At 32.9% G+C, this 22,765-nt stretch overlaps 1 protein-coding gene and 1 pseudogene across 1 annotated transcript; both read left to right on the top strand.

Moving 5' to 3' along the window:
* Positions 1-3,967: 3,967 nt before the first annotated feature.
* On the top strand, positions 3,968-5,714 carry LOC120211075 (annotated as a pseudogene).
* Positions 5,715-9,665: 3,951 nt separating this feature from the next.
* Positions 9,666-11,574, top strand: LOC120211076 (pectin acetylesterase 5-like). The gene is made up of 9 exons (XM_039209696.1): positions 9,666-9,788; positions 9,897-9,976; positions 10,090-10,179; positions 10,266-10,390; positions 10,596-10,656; positions 10,730-10,783; positions 10,879-10,956; positions 11,045-11,150; positions 11,377-11,574. The coding sequence occupies exons 1-9, from the start codon at positions 9,734-9,736 to the stop codon at positions 11,550-11,552; spliced, it is 825 nt and encodes a 274-aa protein (XP_039065627.1). The 5' UTR covers positions 9,666-9,733; the 3' UTR covers positions 11,553-11,574.
* Positions 11,575-22,765: the final 11,191 nt, after the last annotated feature.

Here is a 22,765-nt window from a genome sequence, read left to right as displayed (position 1 = left end):
TTCCTCACTCAACTATACTATCTTCTATTTTCTTCATTCAACTTTTAATTTTTTTTATTTTGCTCACTGAACTTTATAAATTGAATCATTTTGCTCACTCTGCCATTAACTATTTAACAACGTTATGACGTGGCTCAAGCATCAAAACGATGTCGTTATGAAAAAAATAAAATATACGCCAAAATGAGGTCATTTCGAATCCTATATTAAAAGTTTGGTGAGTAAAATAAGAGAAGGAATAAAATACAATGAAGAATTATTTAATTTATCATTTTTCTTTTCCTTCTTCATTTTCTCTCCGCCGGCTACCATGTGTCATTTTTATTCCAATCATTGTCCACCGTCTTTCATGGGTTAGTTTATCTCGACCCCTGGTCTGAATCTGGTGGTTGATTCACCGGAAAATATCCCAAAACCCGTGTATCTCGATTGAAATTTTTTGGTTTCCTCACTTTCAATATCAAATTCACGATGTTGAGGCGAAGCGATCTATGAAATTTGAAACCAAACGAGCACCATCTACAATGGTCGATGGTGGCCACGGTGGCATTTGACCAACTTCTTTTTTATTTAATATTTGTAATTAGTTTATATTAAAAATAATTTTAAAAAATGCCACATCATCTTATCGTTAGAGAGAAAACGGGGAGTGAACAAATTGATTCAATTTGTAAGTTCAGTGAGCAAAATAGAAAATTAAAAGTTAGGTGAGGTAAATAGGAGAAAGAGTATAGTTAAGTGAGAAACGATGTAATTTACCATTTTTTAAATTACTCTTGTTTTAAACACCAACTAACAAATTATAAAAGGTATAATAACATAATTTATTTTATTAATATTTTTTTTATAATATATCTTATTTTATTAATATTTATATCACATAAAATTAAGAGTTAAAAAATTTATTAATCAAGTTACCTCAGTAATTAAATTTTTTTTAAACAAATATTGTAGTGATCTTAAATTATTTAAAGAAAAATCTTTGCTCTCACCCCAACCTCACAACCACTCACCCTTTCACAAAACGAAAATCCGACACACATCATCAAACTGAGCCTGATCAACCCTTACTTACTCTAACCTAAATGTCATTTGCTTCATCGCCTACATTCTCGGCTAATATCTTATATTGACCTCAAAATTGATAATTTGTTGTTACATCTATGGGTGTGCACATTCGGATATCGGATCCGATCCGAAATTTCGGATATTCAAAATTTTTGGATACCTAAAATAGTGATCCGAATCTGATTCGAAAAAATCGGATATCCGAATTTTGGTGTATCCGAATATGTCCTTCCCTTTCTTTAGATTTTTTCTTCTCTGGTGAATCTCTGTAGTGTATTCTCAAAGTCACACCTTAGGGATTAGGGAACCTTCAACGGACGTTGGTTGTTGCCGGTGAACCACAGGCGTTGAAGATGGGTTGTCACTTCACCCACTTGTTACCCCTCAAGATCCAACATCCAACCTTTAACGGTGTTAGAGATGGATCACCGTTTTAGTTTAAAATGTCGTTGTGATCGTTCGTCCGCGGGCGTTGATTGTTGCCGATGAACCGCTGATGTGGAAGAGCTGTTGCCAGTGACCCACCATCACCATGTACCAGAGGTCGATGGGATTTTAATCTCTTTATTTTCGATTATGTTTGTATGTTGCAGAACTTAAATCCTAATGCCATGTAATTACAAATGTTAACCCAATTAAGAGTGCCTTTATTTACTTTAATTTTCTTTCGATAATGAATTTTGTTTAGTGGACACTGTATATTTCCCACTTTGCATATAGAATCTAGAAAGAGAAACCCACAATCAAACAAGTTAATTGCAGAAGCTCTAAAAAAGTATTATGGCGGGGAAAGTTACAAAGAACCGAAATTTGAAAGATAACCTTCCTAAGCTTAATTTGAAAGACAGATTAGCTGGGCTTAATTTGAAAGACAGATTAGCTGGGCTTAATTTGAAAGACAGATTAGCTGGGCTTAATTTGAAAGACAGGGTTGCTGGGCTTAGGGGCTAAGGACCCATTTATTTTTCGAATATTCGAATAATCCGAAATCGATATTTTTTTGATCCGTATCCGATCCGATTATCGAGTATTTACTTTTAGATATTCGATCTAAACTATCTGAAAATAAAAAAACAGATTAAATATCCAAACTTTTTAATCGGATCGGATTTTTTTACACGCTCCTAATCATATCCACAATCTCAATCAAAAGTCAGAATCCAAATTTACTTACACTGCCTCTGCCTACATCACCCCCGTCTATCTCAAATAACCCTTAAATTGCGATCTCCCCTATCCATCTTTGCTGATATCATTAAACCCTAAACCAACCTAAACAACACCCTTTCCAATCATCTATCCCATCTCTTCCATCTGCTTATGTTACCCTTAAACCAAAATTACCCCTACCCCTGTTATTGTCTCGTTAAACCCTAAAAATATTAAACTACATCCTTACCCATTAGTGGTAGATTTAAAAAATTTAGTACTCATTTCTTCAACAAAATAAGTATGATTGTTTTATTTTTTTTTACTTCTCTTAATCTATTAAAGTATTTTTAGTAATTTATCTTAAATAATGGATATACACTCGTATAAAGAACTGCGAGCATCCGCCCTTGGTGCCCACTACTAGACCTATTTCCATCATCTACCTTCACTAACGCTTAAATTGAAACCATTCATATTACTCTTACTAGTTTCGTTGGATCTTGAACTAACCTAAAATATATTCTCTCATTATTTGATCTATAAAATTAAATTAAATCAACAACAAAATCACACTAGAGAGCATGCAAAAGAAAAAGAAGGAAATATAAAGTGATATAGGAAGAGCATCATTTTGTTTTCTAGTTATTGAATGAACCCAAATTTAAATGCTGTCTTTGTATTTATTGTGTTTGGTATTTATGAAATTTATTTATTGAAACATTTTTAGTAAGTCTAAAGTTATCAAATGGACGAATGGTGGGTAATATATACGGTACATCTTAGATGTAGCGGATAACAAACATTCGATAATTCCACGTGGTGAATGATGACCCCATTTGTAAATTGCCCACAAATATCAAAAGCCAGGCTCCAAACGCGGGCAGCGGTTGAGAAAACAACCGAAATCTCTCAACACGCCTTCTCTTTATTCGATTTTTTTTCTCAGAAGGTTAAATCTTCAATACGTTTTTAGGTTTTTCTTCTTCAATCTTCAATTTTGTTGTTCGTTTGATTAGTTTCCCGCATTTGGTAACGTTTTGCTTTGGAGCTTGTAATTTCTTCTTCTTCTTCTTCATCACGAATCTGAATTCTCTTTCTTACGAACTGTGCAAATCCATGGAGTTTTTAACAATATATATCCAAAATGTAGTTGATTTTACACTATTTCTTTCCGCCTTTTGTTTGATTCGTTTACCTTTTGATCCAACTCAGTTTTAATTTCTGGTTTGGAATGTTGGTTAACTGTAGGGATGACAGTGCGGAATGAGATATTTGTTGATATCCGACTTTTGTGTGCGCCTAGGATTCGGATTAATGTTTGAATCTAAATATTCTAACTGCTATCTGCAATGGATTAGTAGCAAAGGCGGATATTGACACTCAGATATGCATTATCCGAATTCTCTTTACTTACTGATTGGAATATTAAAATTCATTATCCTCTTTTCTTTTTTAAGATACTCTTAGACTCATTAAATGATTTGAATATCATGGAGTTGATTTAATTAATTTTGATTGGATAGTCATATGCAGATTTATTGCGGACAATTTAAGGATTTGAATTTTATAATATATTTGTGGAATTGGATTTTACAGAACTTACAGATACTTGAGTTGGAAATTTGGGAGTATTAACTATTTATGGTTGAATTGTTTAAATATCTGATTTCGGACCAATCTATGGTATTGTTAGATACGACTTTAAGTTCCTAGAAATTTGTTTCTTGATACTGATGCTGTTGCTTGTTGTTTCAGACTGTGAAAGATGGCTGATGGTGAGGATATTCAGCCCCTTGTCTGTGATAATGGAACAGGAATGGTTAAGGTACTTGGCTTGATTCCTTAACATTAATTTTAATGCTGTTCCAATTATAAATTTGAAAATTTAGCTTGACATTGTTTTGAGAATGGTTTCATTAATTTAAATGTTGTTCCAATGACAAGTTTTGGAGAATTGTTTCTCAGGCTGGATTTGCTGGGGACGATGCTCCGAGGGCAGTGTTTCCTAGCATCGTCGGTCGTCCACGCCATACTGGAGTGATGGTCGGTATGGGGCAGAAAGATGCCTATGTTGGCGACGAGGCTCAATCTAAGCGTGGTATTTTAACTCTGAAGTATCCAATTGAGCATGGCATTGTCAATAATTGGGATGACATGGAGAAAATTTCGCATCATACGTTTTACAACGAACTTCGTGTTGCTCCAGTGGAGCATCCGATTCTCCTCACTGAAGCCCCTCTTAACCCAAAGGCTAACCGTGAGAAGATGACCCAAATCATGTTTGAAACCTTCAATGCTCCTGCTATGTATGTTGCTATTCAGGCTGTTCTGTCCCTGTATGCTAGTGGTCGAACAACTGGTAAGCCATTTGTTTCCTCTAAACTATCATCTGTTTCAATTCGTCTCGCAATGTTTTGTGTCATTACTCATTAACTTGTTTTGGTATCTCATTGAAGGAAGATCACATGCCTTATCCAACTAACAATAATTTCATTGTTGGAAGGTCTCTCAGCAGGAAGGTCTATTACTGTACCTTGTTAGACAGCTAAAATTTCGGAGAAATGAACTTTCAAGAATGGAACATGATTTATAAGAAGATTTTGTGTTTAGCATAGGAGAAAATGTATTTGTTTCTTGCATCATATTACAAATCGAATTATAGTTATGCTTGACTTGCTGTACTTAATATGGTAATGCAAAGTTATCTGATGTGAGATATTTGTCGTGTGTTTGGTGCAGATATTGTGCTTGATTCTGGAGATGGTGTTAGCCACACTGTCCCTATTTACGAGGGATATGCTCTTCCACATGCAATCTTGCGTCTCGATCTTGCCGGTCGTGACCTCACTGATGCTCTGATGAAGATTTTAACCGAGCGTGGTTACTCATTCACCACTACAGCTGAACGGGAAATCGTGAGGGACGTCAAGGAAAAGTTGGCTTACATTGCCCTTGACTTTGAACAAGAACTAGAAACCGCCAAGACCAGTTCTTCCGTTGAGAAAAGCTATGAGTTGCCTGATGGTCAGGTGATAACCATCGGTTCCGAGCGATTCCGATGCCCAGAAGTCCTTTTCCAGCCATCTATGATTGGTATGGAAGCTGCTGGTATCCATGAAACAACTTTCAACTCCATAATGAAGTGATGTGGATATCAGAAAGGATTTATATGGAAACATCGTGCTCAGTGGTGGCACCACCATGTTCCCTGGTATTGCCGATAGAATGAGCAAAGAGATTACAGCACTGGCTCCTAACAGCATGAAGATTAAGGTGGTTGCACCACCTGAGAGGAAGTACAGTGTGTGGATCGGTGGTTCCATATTAGCATCCCTCAGCACTTTTCAACAGGTAAGTTTACATTCCTGGCAAAATTTTACGAGCAATTTTCTAACACGGTACTGAACTATTGGTGTAATTGCAGATGTGGATCGCTAAAGCTGAATATGATGAATCTGGCCCTTCAATTGTGCATAGGAAGTGTTTCTGAGCACGGGGAGGAAACGATGGGCTGAGCCTCAAAAACTGCCCTGTCTGAGCAAGTAATTTTTTTTTTTTTTGCGATTTCATAGTTTTGTTTCATCATCTTTTTTTTCTTTCTCTGGTTCCCTCATCTTGTCGTTTGGACAATGATCTTGAAAGAATTGATGAGTGTTGGAAACTTTGGGTATTTTTATTTTCACTTATATTTCTTATTTCTTTGGTAGTGAGAGATGATTGCCTAAGAAACTTGTTCGTTATCTTTTCTATTTTTCATCTCTACTGTATTCCCGAGCCACCACCAATTTTACGAGTGAATAATCAAATGCTCCGATTCATTACTCAGATTGTAATATGCTTACAACTGTAAAGGAACAAAACACGTGTAAAATCATAGATACTAAAATGTATCAAGATGATTGAAATTAAATAAATTGGAATATACTTGTCGGAATGTTTTTAAGAATTATATTATTTTTTTTAAAGATTGATATCCAATTCAATTAATTTAAATTAAATATTGATAAATATTCAATTTTATAAAATCAACTGACTATTATTAAACTTTTAATTTTATATTTAAATAAATTAATAAATAATGTAAATGATTTATTTTTAAATTAAATAAAATTTAATATCAAAATTATATTATATTAATAAATTAATCAAGCAATATATGTGATGAATTAATACACTATATAAATATAATGCCGTAAATAATTGAAAAGATATTCGTAAAATATAATATAAAAATGCAAAAAAATAAAACGTACAATAAAATATAAATATAAACTTTTTAAAATATTAATTTATTATAGTAAAATATGCAAAACTTGGGGTTAATTGAGTAATAGCACAAACCTTGAGAGAAGACATAAATATAAAATTTGAGGCCAATAAAGTAATAGCACCAACCTTTGAGAGGTTACATAATGTAAGGACCACGCCAAAATGACCCTCTAACAAGAGTTAATGGCAAATATTGTATGTCTAAAATGGCAAATATTTGAAGAAAAGGTATATAGGGGCATCGGTAGATATAGAAATTTAAGATGGGTCCTAAATAATGGGATGCACTTAGTTCTTAGGGAGCTTAGTAACAATTTTTAAAGAACTTTTAGTTTGTTTGAGCATAAATAGCTAATTGACAATCAAACTCTCCATTTTTAATGTTTGGTAAACATATTTTTTAAATAGTTGATTGTGTAAAATAAGCTGAAAATAAAAACGTTGGAAAAACCAGCGGTTTGAGAGAGCTGATTGCAAAATAAGATGTTAAATGACATATTTGACCTTATTATTTCTATGATTACATCTTTGCCATAAAACCTAATCTAATGAAATACCCTCCATCCTAAACCACTTGATCTAATGATGAATTAGTGAAATTTTATTTTATTATTTTATTTTTTAGTTGTATATTCTCAAATATATTTTAGTTAAGAAAATATAGTAAAAAATGTAGTGTTGATATTTTATACAAGGTTAATAGTATGTATTAATCCCACAAGGTTAATATTAGTAAATATAAAATTTAAAAAATATATTTAAATTTTTTTTTAAAATATTCACTAATTTTCTTAAGGAATTTTTAATTCCTTGTCAAAAACATTTTATCCGAATAATTTCACCCTAATAAAGACTAAAGTATTATAAAATGTATATGCACTTAACAACTAAATGTATCATACCTTACATATATCATCTATCAGCTAAATTTTACCAAACACTTCTATATAAACAGTTAATCAAATCAATTTCTCAAATCAACTTCTCAAATCAACTAATCAAACCAGTTAGTCAAACCAACTATTGGAATCAGTTAACGGTTGTTTACCAAACACCCCTTATTTGAAGTTAATGATTTAATTTGAAATTTATGATGTTTTTGGTATATTAGTTATTTGAATTTACATATTGTTTATATAAGTTATTTTAGTAATTTTGTTAACTTTTTTAATATAAATATATTTTAATATTTGAATTTAGTTTCAATGTTCAGTCTAATATTTGAATTTAGTTTTTGTATTTTTTATTAATAATCTGTTTTATTTTCAAAAGTTTATTAAGTCTATATTTTAAATATTTTATTGTAATTTTTTATTAATAATTTGTTTTACTTTTTAGAATTTTAGAATTTACTCTTTATAATCTGTTTTCATTTTTCAGAATTTTACATTTTACTCTTTAAGAATTTTAAAAGTTTCTCTAACATAGCTCCATTTCTCATTCCAAATTTTAACTCAATTTCACTATAAAATAACAACATCCTTGAAAGTGGTTATTAGGGCTGTAAATAAGACGAGACAGATCGTGAGCTATTCGAGATCGACTCGGTCAAGGCTCGATAAATACTCGGATTGAATGGACTCGACTCAAACTCGAGCTCGACTCAAATTTTTAAAGAGCCGAAACAAGCTACTTGATACTCGACTCGAAAAGCTCGTGAGCAACTCGAAAATATAATATATTAAGATTTCATTTTTTTAAAAATAAATTATTAATAATATTAACATTTATGTGTTGATTTTTTTTAAATACAATAAGAGTTTCATGTATTTAAGGTTCAGGTTCGAGTTTGAGGATTCAATCTTGTTAAGTTTAAGATTTTTTTATTTCGAGTCTTTTCGAGCTGCTCACGAGCTTCAGTTTAGGATTTCAAGTTCGAGTTGAATTTAAAATTTTTAAGCTCGCGAATTTTCGAGTCGAGTCGAGCTCCATTTCAAAGTTTTCGAGTCGAGCTCAGCAATATTCGAGCTCGACTCGTCTCGTTTACACCCCTAGTGGTTATGTGTGAGGCATACTCAATATTTTATAAGATAAAGTATACAAATGATCTCTCGATTATAAGATATTATTTTATTAAGCCATTCGACTATTAAAAGTTATAAAATGGTTCATAACAATATAATGTTACTTTGTTGAGTCTATTGACTATTAAAAGAGTCAAAATAGTCACCCAACTATTCATTATATTCTAAACACGTCTTTTTTCCATAAAATTTTGATAACATGCTGAGTTGAATGTTAATTTGCTGCCTGTGATATAATAAAATCTGATCCCAAAATCTCAAACGGCTATCATTTTTCAGTCACCATATTAACCGTTCAACTCAAAATACTATCAATTTTTAACGGAAAAGAACAAGTTTGGAACATAATGAATAGTAGGGTGATCATTTTGTAACTTTTAATAGTCGAGAGAACCCAAAAAGCAACACTCTATAATCAGAGGATCATTTTATAACTTTTAATAGTTGAGGGATTCAATAAAGTAATAACTTATAGTCGATTAACTTAATAAAGTAATACCCTATCATCAAAGGACCATTTGTATACTTTACCCTATTTTATATATGAATGAACTTATAAAGTTTTAGTGACAATATGTAAAATATTAAGCTTAGCAGTAGAATATATAAAGAAAATACTTAATTGTAAAATTTTCTAATTTGCATCCCTAAAAATCTCTCTGGATCTATCTCGGATTACGTGGATCGACACTCTTCCTGTACTGGGTTTAAGCCCTAGCCCTCTCCGGTAATAAAAAATCTATAAAATAAAAATATCAAATTATGTTTTGGTTCCTCTAACATGCTTAAATTAGATTTAATATTATTCTTTTATTGGACATTTATTTTATAATATCATCAGTTAGTGCATATATCGAAAATGTTATAATGGATTTCTGTTAAAAAAATATTATTTTCAACCTTTTTTTAAAAATCCATTTTAGCATCATGTAGTATTTTAATCGGAATATGTATAACGTGTAATCATTTGGATTAACATTACCAATTTATTTTACCAGACCAAATTTGAGCATAACAGAGAAAGCAAAACAATAATCTGACCTTCAGTCCGTTTCAGGTTTATTTTTGCTTAAAATATTTCCTATCTATTTTTTTAAACAATAATCTGACTTTTTGTTTCCTTTTTTTTTTCGTTTTATGGAGTATAGGGTGGAGGTTGGTGTAATTCAATAAAAACGTGTAATGCTCGAAAAGGAACAGCTTTAGGTTCTTCAAAGTACATGGACCAAGTTCGATTTGATGGGATTTTAAGCCGTCACCCTTCTCAAAATCCTGGTTTTTATTTGTTGCATTGTTCATTTCATTTATTTTTCTAAATTCATAATGTTCAAAGAATGTGCTTTCAAGATGAGTATACTTATTTTCTCTCGCTTTCTTTTTTAGATTTTTATAATTGGAACAGAGTTCAGATACGTTATTGTGATGGTGCATCCTTTGCTGGCAACCCTGAAAGTGAGTTCAAGGTAAACCTTGTTAGTTATTTATGAATTATGAAATGATATACGGTTTACATTTCCGATATTCTTGGTCATTGTTGTCGTCGTCGTCGTCACTTTTGTGTTGTTATTTTTAATAGAATGGAACAGAACTTTTCTTCAGAGGCCAACTGATTTGGGAAGCAATTATGAATGAACTCTTATCACTTGGCTTGTCTGAGGAGAAACAGGTATTAGAGATTCATATTTAATGGTGATTTGCTACTTTGTTTTCAATTGGTTTGTCGCAATGGTGATGGATTTGATGACTTTGCAGGCACTGCTTTCAGGCTGTTCCACTGGCGGGTTGGCAACTTTTATACATTGCGATAATTTTCGAGATCATCTGCCACAGGTTGCTACCGTGAAGTGTGTTGCAGATGCAGGATTTTTCCTTAACGAGTAGGTTTCTTTCAGTTCTAACAATTCTTCCTATGCTTCTATGTATCCCATATGTGAACGTATCTATCAGTCTATGTATGCAAGCATGCATTACAACAGAATTAAAGCCATCTAGATTTAAGTAGTGCTTCATTTATCCCTTTGATATTTCATGCATCATAATGTCTAAAATTCATCTACTTCTATTTGCTCCATTGCAATGCAGGCCAGATGTTCTTGGAATTCGAACCATACTTGCTTTCTACCATGATGTTGTCACACTTCAGGTGGTTCTTCAATGTCCATATATCATAGTTATTTAGCGAAAGTTGCTAATTTCTCGTCTGCCTGTAATTTCAGGGCGTAGCGAAAAATTTAGGCAAGAACTGTGTCGGAATAATGGAACCGTTTAAGGCAGGTTTTGTTCTTTTTATTTTTTCATCTTTGATGTTCAAGTTCAACAAATTTTACACGTACCTGCCATGATCTGTTGTGAACTACCATTGCAGTGTGTCTTTCCTCGAGAAATTATAAAAAATGTTAGGACCCCATTTTTCATTGTCAACCCAGCTTATGATTCTTGGCAGGTAACTTGTTCAAACTGATCGATTTGCGAAGTTTTTAGTGCTATTTGCATTTCCATTTGCATGTTCTAACACTGACTTAACCTTTTAGATACAAAATATTTTAGTCCCTGTTGCATCAGATCCTCAGGGCTACTGGAGCAGTTGCAGACTGAGCATTCAGAAGTGTGATTCTACACAGATCAAAAGACTACAAGGTGGTTGGATATGTAATATGATCAAATCTAGTATGCTCAAATTTGGGATCTAGTCCCTGTACTTTAATTTGGCATAATTTGGTCCCTCTATCTTTATAATATCATTACTTGGTTCAAATTGGCGACATTGTTAACTATTCCAGTCAAAATTGGAGATTTGACTTGCTGTTAATATTTCCAAGTACTGATGTTATGGCCTGATTTTAGTGTTGCTTCTGGCGTATAGGTTTCCGTGATTCTATGCTCGAGGTATTAAGCATGTTTCAGGAAAACAAGGAAGGGGGAATGTTTATAAATTCCTGCTTTGCTCATTGCCTGACTGTGATGGATACATGGCATTCACCTCATTCTCCAAGAATCAACAATAAGGTAAGCAATGATTTACCATGTACTGCATTATGAAGATGAAAATGATAGTGTTATGGATCTGCCACTATTTTTCGTGATCGAAAACGATGGTGGTGAGGTAGAATTAGGACTTAAAACCGATTGGTCTATAGGACTCACGAATCTGAATCTATGAATGCTGCAGTCTGGTCTGGTCTGGTTTGGGATTGTCTAATACTTATGCTAAAGGTTCATATTTGTTCTTCAATTGGAGTTTTAATTAGTAACCCCAGAAAAAGTACCCCCCTTTTTTTGTGGGGTTACGTTTTTTAAACAGACCATTGCCGAGTCCGTGGGTGATTGGTACTTTGGTCGGAAAGTATCGAAACAGATTGACCGCCCTTATCCATGCAATCCCACTTGCCATAACGTGGACTTCACGCAATCTTAATCAAGAACATCTCCGGTGTTAGTTTTCATTGCGATAGTTGATGTCAGATCATCCATTATTTGCAGCTGTGTGAATGGATTCTATGTTTGATAGGAGAAAGCGAGCTTCTTTGATCGGGCCGGTAATTTCTGTTACCCTGTGTGAAGTTTGATGAGTTCGAGCCCCCTGGAGAGTGTCTTCCAATTTCCCTCTTTTCTTTTTTCCATGAACAGTGTAGGTCACTGCTCTTCATTATTGATTCTCTGACTCGGGGATTTTCTCTTTGAAAAGATTTTTCGAAATGTGAGGAGTCGTCACCAATCATTTAAAGTGCGATTAGGATACCGTGAAAACCGGATGATTTTAATAAAACATTTTATTTTTATCAAAATATCAAGTTTTAAGGTCTGCGAAAATCCAGAAATCAAGTTCGGGGGTTGGTTACGCCTAGGGAAGAATTAACACCCCCACAAGCGCCCAAAAATTAATACCTAGTTGATTACCCTATTTTTAAAATCAAAAATTTTGAGTTCGATCTTTATTTAATTTAAAAATCATTATGGATGCAAAAAGTTGAAAAGAGGTATTCGTTTATTAAAGTTGATAGCATTCACCCCCTAGCATAAAAGCGAGAGATCAACTATTGTGCCTAATAATCGGACATTGTCTTAATTTTAAAAATCATGATGTGGTTTTGAAAAGGATGTCGATTTACTTTGTGAATCATCGGTAGTCACCCCTTGAGCATACTTGCGGGATATATACTATTAATCCCCTAATAAGTGAACATTGCCTTAGGATTAAAAATAAAATGCAATCAAACATATTTTATTTATCCTAATTAAGCTAAGGGTAAATTAAGGCTTTTTCTAGCTTAAAGTGTCAAATTATGAAAATTAAGGAACATAGGTGGTTAAACCTAAATGTAGGCTCTAATATTTACTCTATTCGATTTTTAAATTAGTTATTGAATCGAATAACCAAGATAGTCCCTCAAGCATTTAAGTGAGGGTCACCTCGAATTATTCCCTAAATTAAAGAGACTAAATCAAAATCTAGCTAAAAATGGATGCTCTATTTAACCTATTTGATTATGTCAATTTTAAAGGTCTAATTAAGGTTGGAGGACTAAAAGGTCAATATCTAAAATATCGAGTTCTAAAAGACTTCAAAGAATAAGGACCTAAATCAACAATTTCTAAAGTTGAGGACTCATTAATAAACCAAAATGTTAAGTATTATCTAAATTATTAAACCTAAAGTATATTTTAGAAAATAATAATTATCAATAAATTTTAAAAAGTTGAGCAATCGATTCGAGTAATCGGGCATTTTATACGAAAACTCGACTCGAATTGCTCTCTAATTAAACTAGAGTGTCATCCTAATTTCTAAATTCGATTCAAAGGTTAATCTAATCTAAGAACTAAGTCAAAATGTTTAAATTACGAAATAAGGAATATTTTAAAAAAAGTAATTAAAATTAAAATAATAAAAAAAAGAAAAATAACACAACATAAAAAAATAAGCATGCATAAGGACCAAATTGCATAATTGTCAAATTACCAAGATAAAAGAGAATAAATTAAACATATAATGGGGCTAAAATGAAACAAATCAAAATTAAATGGCTAAATCTAAACAAAATAAAAAATAATTTTAGAGATTAAAATGTAAAAACACGGAAAAATTACAGGGACTAAAATGCAAAAACACTCTAAATGTAAGTGGAGTAAACAAAAATTTCACCAAAAAAATATAAAGCATAAACCAAAAACAGGTAAATTATAAAAAACGACCCATGTCAGTGGCTTCTCTGCAAAAACATAGGAAAACTCGGGGGACCTCTGCGTGATTTCCCCCCAAAACTTTTCCGTAAATAACAATTTTTTCTTTTTTATAATTTTTTCATTTTTTGTTTTAAAAAAAGTTAGAGAGAGAGAGAGCCTCTCTCTCTAGAAAACGGCTGTCTCTGGTAGTCGGGCCCTCGCTGGTCGCTGCGTCACCTCCGTCACCGGTGGCGATTGGCCACCAAATTTCGTGGGCAAACTCATCTCGGGCTCCTCGTCACGGATCTAGGCTCGGTTTCACATGAAATGGCCTCCATCGTCGTGAAAACGACATAGACTGTTCGACTTTCTAGGCTCTAGTGACTCCTCCGACGACCCAAGGTAACTCCGATATACATCCCTTTTATTTTTAACATATTTTTACTGTAAAAAAAGTTTGACTATTGTTAGGAAACCTCGATTTTCCTTATATTATTCGATTCAAAAAATTTGTTTTTGTTAGTTATTTGATATGATGTTTCTATTTTTGAAATGAGACTAATGGATCATTGTAGCTTTCGAAGCTGGAGAAAATAAAAAACAAAAAAATCTTTCCTTTTTTTACCGAGATTAAAAATCGAACAGTAAAGAACAAACGAAGAAAAGAAAGAAAAAAATAAATGTAAACAAATAAATAAGACCAAAAGAAATTCGAAGTAAAAAATAAACTTTGGTGTTTGTTTATTTCTTTGGAAGAAACATTTACAATCTTTTTTCGAAATCCAGCCAGTCCTCTGGTTTTTCGTATAATTCTTTATACCTATTTACAAAGCAATTACAATGATCAATTTTGTTTTCTTCTAGGTTGTTTCTTGCAGGAGGGGTGACTGTGGCGTGTGGGAGTGACTCTAGCAGTGGGGCGGAGAGGGGTGGCCTCTGGTTGGGTCAGAGGAAGGGTGTAGGTTGATTGGTGGGTTGGCGGTTAGTTAGACCCGGGTCAGGTCTTAGTTGGGTATGGTTTGGGGCTGTTCGGGTTGGGTTCAGTTTGGGTCTACTTCTAGGTCGGTTGTGAAATAAAAAATGGCGCTCACACAAATAAATAAATGTATAGTGGACTTTCAAGTTTTGTGCTTCATAGGTTATAAATATAATATGTTTGAGGTTAAGAATATAAGAAAAATATGAGTGAAATGAATATGGTTTCTTTTATATGTCGTTATGCTTCTTTCCTTATTCTGTTTTATTCTCTAAATCATTGATTCTTCCTATTTCCTTTAGTTTTTTGTATTAGTCTCTTACACTCTCTCACAAAAAGAACAAGAACATATTTGTCGATTTCAACCATGTACTTCTTTGCGTATGTTTTTTTCATAGTGGGCGTAACTGAGCGGCGTATATTATAGTTCTTAATGACAACCACAACATATTCTTTTGTTATGAACGTTATTTGAATATAAAGCTCACCATGAACATGTTAGTTGTATTGCTCTGTAGCAATTGTGAAAATTCCGGAATGTTGAAATCTTCCATATCAACTGTTGTGAAGTGGGATGTTGGCTGGTAATAAGAAACATGAGTCACAACATGTAGAATGTCATCATCATTCACTCTCACTGGGATGTCAAGGTCTTCTGGTTCTTCATTGAAAATGTCTACCTCGTCACCATCAGGACTGGTCTCTCTTACCAGTTTTTCGTTAGAAATATTGTAACATCCTAGAAATCGGGTTAGTGACCAAAGTGTAAGATTTTAAAACTTTGTGTCTAATTTCAAAAAAATTAAAAGTTTAGGGACTTAATTGGAATATCTTGTGTAGGTTGAATAACAAAGATTGAAAGCTGAAATGGAAAAATGGTTATTAGACAAGGAAATTATTAAAAATTCATTGTTGGTGTTATATAAATTCACGTGGAAAAAGGAAATAGAGGGTAAAGAAAAATCTGGAGACTTTGGTTCATCTATAATCTTCTTCTCTTCCTGTGACTCCATTGGTAAGGTAAGTTGGTCTTAAGTTAATGTTTCCTTTTATTTTTAAGTTGGTTTTGATTCTTGAAGTGTTAGGAAAGCTTAAGAATGGTTAAAGAGAAGTAAAAACTAAAAGATTGACAAGTTATGAGAGATTAAAAATAAGGGGGTTTTAAGTGAATTGTTGAGAGAAAGTTTGTAAATGGATTTTGAAGTCATATTTGACTTGTCATCAGTCAGACTAAGAGATTTAAGTGGTTAGAGATGATTAATAAAAAAGTTGAATATTTGGTAAGATTTTTAGTTTCAAGTTTTCTAGTTAGATATTGGATGTTAAGATGAGTTAAAGTGATATAAGTTGAATTGTGTAAGTGTAGTTGAGTTTAAAGGTTTTAAAGAAGAGAAAAGTAATGAAGTTATCAAAGTTTTGGAAAATTTTCAGGTAAAATGAGTAAGTTTTGGGCAAGGGGTATCGATATTGGATGAACAATATCGATACTTCAAAGTAAAAATGGGTGATATATGTATCTGGGTATCGATACTGGATGAACAGTATCGATACCATAAGGTAAAAGTGGATGAATCCTTCAAAGAGTATGATACCAAAGTAGTAACATCGGTACTAGGGGTATCGATACCAATGTTCAAGTATCGATACCATTTTTTTGAAACAAATTCCAGAATGTAGAAAGAGTATCGATACTGAAGTATAATATCAATACCACAATAAGGAAGTATATGTACTGTACTTTGGGTACCGATACTATTCAAAGTGAAATGTTGAATTAAGTGATTCATTTAGCCTATGTTATTAAGGATTTATTATAGTGATACGAATTCTGATATTTATAAAAATCGTATTATTGTGTAGATATCGAACGAAAGCCATTTCGGGATGAATCGAAGATATATGTTTGAACAAGAGAGAGATAAAGAGTTATAAGCGTTGCTTGGACTAAGTGAGGCTAAGGTGAGTGAATGCTATTAGGAAATATGATCATATGGAAATAAGACTTGCGATGAGTCTATTTTCAATGTTTGATTGCAAGATTTCATGAATACAAGTAGGTTATTGATATGGTTTCTATATGTACATGAGTACAAGCATATGTCTATATGTTACATTTATTGACATACATGAGCTTTGTGTTATATGCTAGCCTATGTGTTACAAGATCTACGTGGATATATGAGAAAATGATATAAGCTATGTGATCATGAGCTAAGTGAATACATGTCTATGTGATAACTTATGTGAATCGGTATAATTAATAAAGTCCAAAAGTATATGATATGAGAGCTAAAGGTATAATTGGCATGCCAAGAGTCGAGGCTTTACGCGGTCCTTCGGGACAATTCTACGTGGTTCTTCGAGACATTTCTACGTGGTCCTTCGGGACAATACAATGAAGTCATTCGAGACATTCTATGTGGCACTTCGATGCAATTTCTACGTGGCACTTCGATGCAATTTATACGAGCTATGGTGACAGCATTTGTGAACAACCTAAATGCATTCACATACCTTAAATTCTCAATGATGTACCAAGGGCTATTAAAATAAAAGATATAAGTAATCATTGCATGATAATGATGGTATGTATAAATGTATTCATGTTTGCATTTCATTATATCATATGTTTTATGATTTTCTGTATTATATGATGGTATGAAATGTTTAGAATATATTAAGTGTTTAAGGTCTTTTTTGCATTTTATATGCCTCATTAAGTCAGTGACTTAGCGTGTGAGTGTCTCACACATAGGTTCAACGAAGCAGGAAGATCAAAGCTAAGATCAGGCAAGACAACATAATCATACAAGAAGATCAGATCAGAAACGATTTATACAATATGTTATTTTGTTGTACTAAAGATGTCGACATGTAACTAAATGTTTAAATCATATTTTCTTTGATTTTTTTTAAACATACACTACTATATTTATATAAATTAGTGAGTTTTTTAATTTTAATATAAGTTGAAATCTGTTTATTTAATTTCGATCGGAGATTCCACCATTTTATTTCAAACGTATGTTTGAATTTCAACTATCTTGTAAAAAGTAAATGTTTTGAAAAGTCAATGTGACACCTCAGATTAGTATCTGGGTCGGATATAGGTTGAGGGGGTTACAAATATCCCCTCAAATCAGAATAGTTCTATGTCGTCAAATGCGGGGATAACAGGAGTAGCAAATCTGCGTTGATCAAGAGAAGGCTCACGAATCGTATTACCAAGATCAAAGTCAACAACACCAGCACAAGAATGTCTCCCCCATGTATACCGAGAAATCATCAAATGGGTTAAACGATTATGGTCTTGCAACCTCATGTCCTACTGAGAAGATGATGCAATCACACCAATATTGTATGGATTGTACATTGAATATTACATTGATGATATATTCATGTCAAAGTTGAAGCTAGCTATGCAAGAATGCCTTGGCATCGAAGACGATGATGCACCCAAGTCATTGAGTCCATTTTGTGTACTTAATAAGTTGAAATCATTACATAAATTAGTTGTCAGACTTTGAACATTAGGATCGAAGTAAAAATCTATCCATCTCCAATTTTTGAAATTTGTAACATCATTATCATCAGAAAATTTTGCATATAACTTAATGTGCCCTCCTAATGAATACTGTAAGTGAGAATCGAGCATCATGTCCACATCATTACCATAACATTCTATATTGAGTAGGTTCAAGTTTTTTTCCCACGATAATGTGGAACATTGTTCTTGACTTCCTTCATCAACTTCCTATATGTTAATTTTCTCGACAACATTATCGTCACAATATGTGCGGACTAGAAGACGACGTCAAGAGATGCATCACATATCATTTTGCCATCATAGTATACCAAAGCAATAATACTCTCTCTTCTCGACACATTTCAAAAATATTTACGATCATGCAAAGAGAAAAATAAACATTATGAAATTGTAATAACTTCAAACTATGTAATAATTGAGAAGCGATCATGCAATGAGAAGAACAAACATTAGCGAAATTGTAATGACTTCAAAAAATGTAATGACTTTAAGTTCACTTCCCTTCACTTCTGTTTGGTTTATTTGTTTGCTTTCACTTGCTTGAAATAAGGATTATAATGGAAGTCACATATTTTGAATAAAATAGATCTGCATGGATTTGTGACGTGACGTGTCATGGACATGGGTCTACAAAGATTCTTGACTTGAAGTGGCATTGACCTCGTGTTTTGTAGCACGCGAGTTTTGCATATATTTCTGTCATGGAAGCAAAGGATTTGACGTGGCACAGTGAACTCACGTTATGCAAAGCGCGAGATTTAATTTATGTCCCAAGATTATTGTCAATTTAAATTCATTTTGTTCCACCAAACATAACCGAAACATACTTCTTCCTTCATAAATGATTTATACCTTCTCGAAAAAACTTATAGTTTATAAAAAAAACATATTCTTCTGATGGCATCTTGGGACATCGTCTGGGTTACAATAGCGTGCGTGTTCATATCCATTTATATAAGCAAATACTATAAGTGCCTAAACAACCTCAGATTTTACTTGGTGACCTCTTCTTTGAGAAAGGTATCCTCTTTTAGTGGCATATAGCTTTTCACTTGTGCTTCTCGAGAATGTTCTTGTTCTATTAGTTAGGGTCCAACGAACACCTATTGAGAAACTCTAGCATGCGTGTTGGTATCTACTGAGTTTTTTCATTTGCATTTTGTACCAATGATACCAAGAACACAAGTCTAAGACGAAGTTTATTATAAAAGACAAAATATGTTTGTTAGTTTTAAATAAAGAACATTTTGAACCATTTTGAACACAATTTATACCTAGCTTTACAATTTATCATATATGTTGATATCCATTTCAATTGGAAGATAAGTTGCAACACTACACATCTAAGCTCATAAATTACATCAATGTTTCGATTAGCTTCTTTGAAATACTCAACGAACATGCCTATCAAGCCATTTTAACTTGTTCTTCATGCACAAACCAAGCTTTGAAATCATTTTGAAATCGATTTTTACCCCGGGTATAATGTCTCTATGTGTTGATATTAGACTCAATTGAAAGATAACTTCAAATACTACACCACTAATCATATAAATTATAAAAATTTTCCAATTTACTACCCAGGAAAACGCCTCAAACATGGATATGAAGAAAAGAATTATGGATTGGAAACACTATGACCTAGAATTTTACAACTCGTGAGGTCCTTTCTGCATGTTGGATTTTATTCGAATTAAATGTCACGATTTTCCAATATACCTCGCATCTTGTGTAAAACGATGTCCTTTCTGACACGTTGGATATTATTCCAATTAAAAGTCACATCTTTTCAATGGACATCGAGTCCTATATAATGTGAGGTCCATCTATTCCTCACTTCAGAAAGTGTGAGGTCCATTTTGGAAGGTTTTTATACATCTTTCAAAGAAATGGCAAAAAAATATGTAATACTGTGGAGTTATTTCCAACAGAAGTGTTATCCAACATTCTTGTGCATGTGACATCTAATTCTATTATCGATTTTCTTAATACGCGGTTGAGTTGCAATACTTTTCATGAAGCCTGAAGCACAAGTACATTTTTGAAAATGTTTCAATGAAGAATTTTCACATCATTCCGTGGAACCGAAAAAGTATTCAAGAAAGATGCAAAGCTTGTAATAATCACAAACCGTTCTACCGATGAGGCATGATGATTATTTTAGTGGAAAAAATTTGGAGTTGGGTCCGCATTGTTTGAAGAAAGCATCCAATAAAGATAATATCAACGCCATATATGTCTATGTCCTTATTATAATTTGTTTTGGGGGTGAATTAAGAGATGAAGGACTTCGAATCGTAAAAGCTCTCGATCTCGCCAATTCTAAGAAAATAAATTTAGAAATTATTTTTCGGAGATTAATCTGTTTGTAGGCTTAATGTCTTGGAGTAGTCACAACCTTGTCTTTCCAGAAATAATCAAAGACTGCAATTGTGACGAAAATCGTCCGCGTTATTCAATCGACCAAGTTTGGCAATCAAATAACAACCTTTATACTTGTTATTATTCTTGTTTTTGGAATCATGAAGCAACTTTATGTTTTAACATGTTACATTAGAATGAATTTTAACAAGTGTTGTCTATTTATTATAATAGTAATTTTTTGTTATTTTATTATATACTTTACAAAAAAAAATTAATGATTAATTTTTCGTGTGACTCATATCTTAGTAATCACGCATTAACCCCCTCCCCTCTCAACAAGTGAGAACCATCCAAAACCTGAAATGAAAGACAAACCAAAGAAACAGCACCTTTTCCACTCATTTGTTCATTATTGCACTCAACTCCCACAGGTACATTTATAACTTTGTTCCCAATACACACGCTTTATGCATCATGACAGGCTACGACTAGCAGGCTCCTTTATTCATATCTTAAAAGAAGAAACTGCAAAAATATGCATAAAAGGAAACAAAATTTGTTGGGATAATATTTCCAAGTCTCTCAACTTATAACGGACTCATAAAAGACAAAAAGTCATCCTCTCTACAGATATTGGATTCGGAAATGACTGCAAAAAGTCATGGGACTATACCAAGACTAAAAACAGTTGATAATAGCCCCAATGCAGCAAACATAGACGTACATCATGTATCAGAGTCCAATTCTATTTCAGAAAAGGAGAAAACTTTTCAAATCTTTGCAAGTGAAATTATACCCTAATCTAGTAACCTATAAATGACCCTCCAAACAACGACCCTTGCACTTAAAAATGTTTATTTCTACTTCGTTGTCTCCATAAATCAAAAACACAACGCCATGACAAGAACCAGTTGCCCAAAAGCTGACAATCTACCCATCGAAGAAGACTTTAACGACAACGCAAAAAACACAAAGCCCCAAGACTTGTTGTCTTCTTTCTTCAACCGAAATCGGTTTTACTACAAAAGACAATCGCTTTCATCTTCATCCCCCTCCAATCAATCTTCTTCTCCACCCAAATACCCGAGTGTTGTTCTTTTTTAAACCAGAACTGAATGCCAAAAAATTCACACAATTTGCCCTTCCTTATGTTCCAGCACTTTAGCCCCACATTTCACCTCCCAAAAACAAAAGACTTTCCAAGTTTTGATCCTTAATGTGTGAACAAAACGCCAGTAATTTTATTTCAGTCCCTCAGAGCTTGTAAGCAATAACACCAGCAAGCAGAAAACACCCAACAACAACTAGAAAGATAACGATTTTTTCGACCTCTCACCAATAAGTTTTGTTGTGTGTTTCATTTTCTCCTCCACACCACACTGTCGAACATTTGAAATATTTATGCAGGATCCCAAGTCGAGAGGTCTATTTTCTTTGCAAGTGAAAAAGACCAATTATGTTTGGCCATTTCGAATTGTTGTTGTCCCAATGCCATCATCACTTCATAAAAGTTAGGTTCGATTAAGATTGCTTCAGTTTAATATACTTCTCTTTGGTCAAAGAATATTATTCTCAAACCCAATCGTAAGTCATTTGAAGTTTTTCTAGCACTAACTCCTTCCCTGAAGATTCATCTAACGAAATCTCAATCAAACTTAACTCTTAAGTGGAGAGAGAAGAGAGAAGACTAAGAACAGGGAAGAAGAGAGAATAAGAAGAAGAACAGGGAAGAACACTAGTCAAAAGCTTTGGAAAGTCAAACGTGTGGTAAAATTAGTCTAGGTAAGTGGTTAACAATCTAACTTAGATTTCCGTCACCCACATTAACGACAAGTGACTATTGTCTATTTGTTACAAATTAATAATATTAGTGACTGATATATAATTTTTGAAAATTATGCGGAAAATGAAAAGTTAATCAAACTTTAGATACAAATGGTATAGTTTACTCTTTTATTTATTATCATCATCGTCTTTCTATTAAGCTTAATTAGTAATTTTATATAATTATTTTTAGATTAGGGACCGATATTACTTTTAAAGTATAAAATACTGTAAAAAAAGTTTTTTGTTAAGCGATTTTGAAAAAAATGTGTTTAAATTTTAATGTTTGAAATTATTGTCAAAAAGTACTTTTGAGAAAATGAAATGTCTATTTCAAACATGATATTATAAATTAAAAACAATTCAACTTAACTAATG

This window comes from Hibiscus syriacus, unplaced genomic scaffold, assembly GCF_006381635.1.
Source record: "Hibiscus syriacus cultivar Baekdansim isolate YM2019G1 unplaced genomic scaffold, ASM638163v2 tig00109957_pilon, whole genome shotgun sequence".
NCBI lineage: Eukaryota > Viridiplantae > Streptophyta > Magnoliopsida > Malvales > Malvaceae > Hibiscus > Hibiscus syriacus.
The sequence above is the reverse complement of the archived record's forward strand: the minus strand, read 5'-3'. Positions and strand labels throughout refer to the sequence as shown.